Raw genomic sequence first — 6281 nt, 5'->3', positions numbered from 1 at the left:
GGTAAGCAGTCCCTATTTATCTACTTGCACCCGGGGGTGCTTTCGAACTGCTAGGTGGGCAGGCGCTGGGACCGAACGACGGGAGTGCACCCTGCCACGGGGATTCGAACCGCCGACCATGCGATCGGCAAGTCCTAGGCGCTGAGGTTTTACCCACAGCGCCACTGCGTCCCCTTCCTGACAAATTAAAAACAGGCAAATCACGTGGTCCAGGTGATATCTACCTGAGAGTTTTTAAAGAACTCAAATGTTAAACTGCTGGTCTTCTAACAAATATCTGTGATTTGTCCCTAAGATCAGTTTCTGCACCTGGAATGCAACCAAAGTAACACCATTTTTTAAATGGATCCAGGGGAAATCCATAAAATTACAGGGCTGTTACTTCACATCTGTCCTGAGAAAACTGGTAGAAAGCATTATTAAAGGTAAACTTTTTAAGCATAGAGAATAACAACTGCTGCTGATTTATTTATTAACTTGGGGTGGGGGTGGGGAGGTAAGAAAGGGCACAACAGAGGTGTATGAAATGATGCATTACATGAAGGATGTGGATAGAAGTTTCCCTCTCTCTTTCATTATCCTATAATGTGGGGTCATCCACTGAAGCTGAACGTTGGACAATTCAGGGCAGACCAAAAAGAAGCATACAATTAAACTGTGGAACTCTCTGCAGCAGGATGTACCGTATTTTTCGCCCTATAGGACGCACTTTTCCCCCTCCAAAAATGAAGGGGAAATGTGTGTGCATCCTATGGGGCGAATGCAGGCTTTCGCTGAAGCCTGGAGAGCGAGAGGCGTCGGTGCGCACCGACCCCTCTCTCTTCTCTCCAGGCTTCAGGAAGCTATCCGCAAGCCTTGCGAGCCCGGCAGGAGCTCCCACAGGCTCGCAAGGCTTGCAGGCAGCAGCCCGAAGCTTCCCGCAGGTGTCCGCAAGCCTTGTGCGCCTGGCGGGACTTGCCGTCGGGCTCGCAAGGCTTGCGGATAGCAGCCTGTTCTGGGGGCTGGGGAAGCTCGGGCTTCCCCCGCCCCAGCCCCGCAGCTGGGGGGGGGGGAAGAATTTTTTTTTATTCATTTCCCCCCCAAAAAACGAGGTGCATCCTATGGGCCGGTGCGCCCTATAGCAGTGTTTCCCAACCGGTGTTCCGCGGCACACTACTGTGCCGTGAGACATCGGGTGGTGTGCCGTGGGAGGGAGGCGGGCGAGAGGCGGCGGCGGCGAGGATCCGGCGGGGGTGGGGGGAGCGGGGGCCGTCGTGCGCAACCGAACTCACTTGGCGCGCTGCCGGCTTGTCCTCCTTCAACCCGGGTCGGGCCAGGCCTGCTCACGTCCCCGGATCCCCTAGCAGCAGCCGCACGCTCTCCAAAAGCGCAACGCTGCGCGCAACCGCTCGGCCAGCTGGTGCTCTGCGACTCCGCCCTTTCCCCTCCCAGCGCCGGAGGGTTCGCGCGACCGCAGCTGTTCCCTTTCGCAGCGCGCGGGAAACAATTCCAGGCCGATTGCCTTGTGCCGAAAAGCACCGCCTCTCCTTCCAGCTCAGGCCCGGGCCGCCGGCTCCCCGAATGACGTCACGGGGGCGGGGCTTTAATGGTGGTGTGCCGCGAGATTTTTTTCCGGTAAACAGGTGTGCCGTTGCCCAAAAACGTTTGGGAAACACTGCCCTATAGGACGAAAAATACGGTACTTAAAGCAACTCAGACTGCTTTAAAAGGGGTTTGTACACATTCCAGGTAAGTTGCTTTGAACCTTTGTTTTAAATAGCAACCAACTAATGCAATAAATAATAAAACAATAAATAAGGCAATAAGTGGCTAGCAGTTGTGATGGTTATGTTCTGTCTCTACTGTTGGGTACAGCATGCCTCCGAAAACCAGTTGCTGGGAATCTCAAGTAAAGAAAATGCTGTTGTGCTCACATTCTGTGGGCATCTGCTGGGCAGCTGTGAAAACAGGAAGCTGGGCTAGATAGGCTTTTGATCTGATTCTGTATCACTCTTCTTCGGATGCATAGGAACATCGGAAGTTGACTTACGCCGAGTCAGCCCATTGGCCCATTTAGCTCAGTATTGCCTACACTGACTGGCAGTGGCCCTCCAGAGTTCCAGGCAGGAAGATTTGCCCACCACTACCTCGAGATGCCAGAAATTGAGCCAGAGACCTTCTGTACACCTAACAGATGCTTAAGTTGGAGCTATGGCAGTTCTCATGTTCAGGCTGCAATGCTACAAATGTTTATTTGGACCTGAAGATCTCATCTGCCCCTTCTCTGTGTGAAAGGGCCTTTGCGAATACAGAACCTTTGTGACATCTCCCATTACCTTAACTGTAATGCTTTTCAGTGAATTCAGTACGCAGACACCTCTTGGCTATTTACAGACAATTCACATATGCACCGTTTGATGACCATAGCATGGAAGAGATGGTGTGCACATGTGAATGTTGACACACAGACACAGCCTTCTTCTTGCCATAGACACGATGTTATCCAGTGGAGTGAGTCCACGCATTCAGCTGCCGACTCATCAAGTCCTGGTTCGCACACACACAAGACTTGACATCTCTGATCTTGGTTGATGTGCACATCTCAGCTGATTGTGTGGCCTGACTCCACTGAAAACCATTGCACTGAAGAGGCCACATGGAGGCTCTGTCTGCGATGACACAGTCTCACACATAAGCCACCACTTGATCCTACAATACATGGGCAATGCCACCAGCCAGCCTTGAATAACGTTAAATAAGTTGGCGCTCTTGTTATTAAATATACCAAGAAAAAAGCACACCAAGAACTCAGGCCAATGTAAGTTTCAATAGTGGGAGTGGGCAGCTCCTGGAATCCTGGCAGCCCGGCAAAGCCCACTGCTGACACCTTACCCATGCCCCCCTTAAACATTCATTGCTTATAGCACCACACCATCCTTTTTATTTTCTACAGGGACCCTGATGCAATGTCGCTTTGGGGTACTGTGGGGTATTAAGATGGCAGGCCCCGGGCAGATTAAGGACATGTCATTTTAATTCCCCACAAAGCCCTGGATTCACACTTACAAATGGTGCTGTGGAAAATGGAAAGGGCAGCTCCTAGACCTTTACTGGGGGGTGGGTCTGCCAGCCAATGGCAATCCGAATTCTACTGTTATTGCATGTACACCAGGACCACATCCACACCCTACATTTAAAACAATAAATGTAAGCTACTTTAAGCAGTCATGGCTTCCCCCAAAGAATTCTGGGAGCTGTAGTTTGGTAAGGGTGTTGAGCGTTGATAGAAGACTCCTGTTCCCCTCCCATAGCTACAATCCCCAGCGTGGTTTCACAATCAATTATCCCTTTTCCCAGGGAACTCTGTTTAAAGTGGAATCACAGAGCTTTAAATGTAGGGTGTGAATGTGGCTCTAAGCGACGCAGTTTCAATGGACATCAGCCATTGAAGAATTTCCATAAACACCAAAAGGGCCATTTTCAATCACTCTGAATCCCATGTATGCATTATTTTGAATATTATCTCTTTTGTCTTTTCGTCCAAGACTACGACGTCTACAGAACGCAAACATACCATTTCAATGGGCTAGGAAAAGATACTCTTCAATGGATGGTGCTTGCTATTTTAAGCTTCATTTGGTTTCATGTAATGACAATTACGTTCTTCCTCCTTTGCTGCCTCAGAGTGCCAAGGACGTCCTAACTATCTACAGCAAGAGCATCCTCCTCAACTAACGATAACTCCATGTTATCGTTTGTGGAAGATTTCACTCGGAAATTAAAGGAGCCGTAGAGCTTGGCCGATTCCTTGGAGGCTGCAAACCTGCTTCTCCTGTAGAGCTCGCCTTTCCACATAGAGATCATGAGCAAACTGGACAGTACTACGCCCCCCAACGTTAAAAGGCAGAGCCCGGCAATCACACAACGATCCAGGTGAGCCCCAATCTTGGCGCTCTCATTCTCCAGCCGCTCCATTTCCCTTGCCGCTACTGTGCTGGGATCCACGGTCACGTCCCTGGGGACCACGTAGGAAATGATCACTAGCAATATCCCGCTGACCAGGAAGAAGATGGCGCTGACGAAGCCATAGTCTACTGACTTTCCTCCATCAGCTTCCGAGGCAGCATCATCGTTTTCCTCGGATATCAGTGAGGGTGGATCGTAGGGCCATTCGAGGGGCATCTCTCCAGCAGGGTCAGGGTGGGGAATGAGATCCTGGCCTTGGCAGCAGCTCTTGTGGGCAAGACGCCCTGCGTAGTCCAGATTGTTGACATTTTCATCCACAAAAGTGAAGGATGTCTCCGATTCGCAGCAGCAAGCTCTCTGTTGGGTTGCCTCCTTTGCTTCTTTGGGAAAGCTGGGATGGCAGGTGATCTCACCTGTGGTTGTACATTCTGGGCACGGTGAGGAAACAGTGGTGAAGGAAAGAGGGGCTTCAGCAAGATCTGCCCTTTGGATGGCTTTGCAGTGCCTCTCACAGCACTCAGAAGCCATGGATATGATTGCAGTCCTTCCCACACTTTCACCGGGCTGTCCTTGACCAGGGGGAGTAGGCACACTCCAGTCCATATTCTGACACTGATCGGACTGACCACCCTCTTTGTTGAGATACAGAAGCTCCACGCATGCCATCGGGAAGCCCCCTTGAACTAGCCGTGGTTTACCATTCATAAGCCCATGCTTCAGTAAACAGTGACAATTCCAACCTCGCCATCAAGTGCGAAAGATCAGTTGCCCAACTGAAGCAATCTACTGTTCTCCAGCCACTGTTTTAGCTTGGACACTGTTTCAGCCACTACCCAATTAAACAAATTTCCTTGGACAAGCATTCCTTTTCAATCTGCAAATAGAAAGGGGTAGAGGGAGAAAACAGCTTCATCATCAAGATATATTATGAGGCTAATACAGACTCAAACTCATTATTCTGATTTTGTCCAGCGTGTGGGTACATTTGTGTGCATGTGTGTGCGTGGCAGGCAAACAACAAATGCGATTGTTTTAATCAAGCACTTAAAGCCGAAATCCGCTTGCCGAACTCAAATCTATTAGGAACTCTAATCAACCTTTGACACCACTATCCAATTACAGAAAGAACCCATTGGAAATAAAGGGGAGGCATAAATATATACCCATAGCTTCCCCCTGAAAGGCAAAAACCATCAAGTTTCAAAGGGAGGAAAGTGCAAACTCAAGAAAGAACTAAACTGGGGTGGGGAGTCCACATTCAAATGCGGAGTCTAATTAGGAAGAAGCCAGCAAATCCCTTGTAGCTCGGCAAATCCAGGATCTCTATTCTCTTGTGGAAATCTGATAATCCCAGGAGGAGGGAAAGGAGCACTTTCTGAAGCAGATCTCCAGCTCCGATTAAAACACACACACACACCCGCCACGCTTGCAATGAAATTATGCTCCTCAAAGACAGAGGATGCAAAGAAACGGAGAGGAACGATGCGCTGCATGCAAGGCAGAGAGAAAACTTGGAGCATGAAAAAATAAAAATAAAGAACAACCCACTGACCTTAAAGAAAGGAGGTGAGGGAGGGAAAAAACACCCAGCATGGACTTTTATCTATCTATCCATCCATCTATGAAGCAAAATATAATTATTATGAATTACATCCCCGGAGAGCTGCTGCCTTCTGGGCGCCCGTGCCAACAGACTGGGTTGCGGGATGCCCCCCAAAAGCCGTGTCACACAGCCCAGGCTGGCACCACGGAGACCTTTCCCTGCTTTTTCCTCCCCGGGGTCTGCGTGCAAACTCCAGGCGGACGCGTTTCTAAGGGTCCTCAGGAGGCGGACTCGGGTGACCCCGGCAGCTGGTTCCCCTTCATTCCCCTTCTCCGGACATACCTTTCCCCGCTCAGTTTGCGCCCACCCGGCGGCGGCGGCGGCGCGGCGCTGCCCATCCCGCTGAAGTCTCGCCAAGAAGTCCTGGCGGCCGCGCTCCTCCCGCACGCTGCTCCGCCCGCCTCCCGAGGGGCTCGTGGGGGGAGGGAGGGGGGAGGAGCTCGCGGTGCATGCTGGGAGACGTAGTCCTGCAGGGGGAGGAGAGGCGGGCGGCAGGCAGGGTCCGGAGTTCCTGAGTGGGCAGCCCGGGGAGGTGGTGGGGCGGACAGAGTGAGAGGCCGCCGGCAGCGCTGGTCTCTCGGCGCGTGGGAAGCCATGAAGCGACGTCCTTCGAGCATGTGCAGAGTGCCGCCCTCCCCGCCCGCAAACAAGCGAGTTAGCGCCGGCCGCAGAGGTTTAGGATCGCAAAGGGAGTTTCGCGCAGGAGCGAGAAAGCAGAGTTGCCGCCGGGGAT

General features: G+C 51.5%; 1 protein-coding gene across 2 annotated transcripts; it reads right to left on the bottom strand.

The window, feature by feature from the left end:
• Positions 1 to 1662: 1662 nt before the first annotated feature.
• TMEM74 (transmembrane protein 74) lies at positions 1663 to 5976 on the bottom strand. 2 transcript variants are annotated; one of them, XM_028736284.2, is made up of 2 exons: positions 5831 to 5976; positions 1663 to 4819 (listed from the first exon to the last, which is right to left on the bottom strand). In XM_028736284.2, the coding sequence occupies exon 2, from the start codon at positions 4648 to 4650 to the stop codon at positions 3679 to 3681; it is 972 nt and encodes a 323-aa protein (XP_028592117.2). In that variant the 5' UTR covers positions 4651 to 4819; positions 5831 to 5976; the 3' UTR covers positions 1663 to 3678. The 2 variants fall into 2 exon arrangements, with proteins under 2 accessions (XP_028592117.2, XP_028592118.2); XM_028736285.2 differs by lacking the exon at positions 5831 to 5976 and adding an exon at positions 5498 to 5824.
• Between the last annotated feature and the right edge of the window lie 305 nt (positions 5977 to 6281).

Source organism: Podarcis muralis, chromosome 8 (genome assembly GCF_964188315.1).
Source record: "Podarcis muralis chromosome 8, rPodMur119.hap1.1, whole genome shotgun sequence".
NCBI classification, from domain to species: domain Eukaryota; kingdom Metazoa; phylum Chordata; class Lepidosauria; order Squamata; family Lacertidae; genus Podarcis; species Podarcis muralis.
The sequence above is the reverse complement of the archived record's forward strand: the minus strand, read 5'-3'. Positions and strand labels throughout refer to the sequence as shown.

Excerpts from the sequence above, each read along its gene's own strand:
- TMEM74 (XM_028736284.2), bottom strand. The coding sequence starts at position 4,650 with ATGAATGGTAAACCACGGCTAGTTCAAGGGGGCTTCCCGATGGCATGC.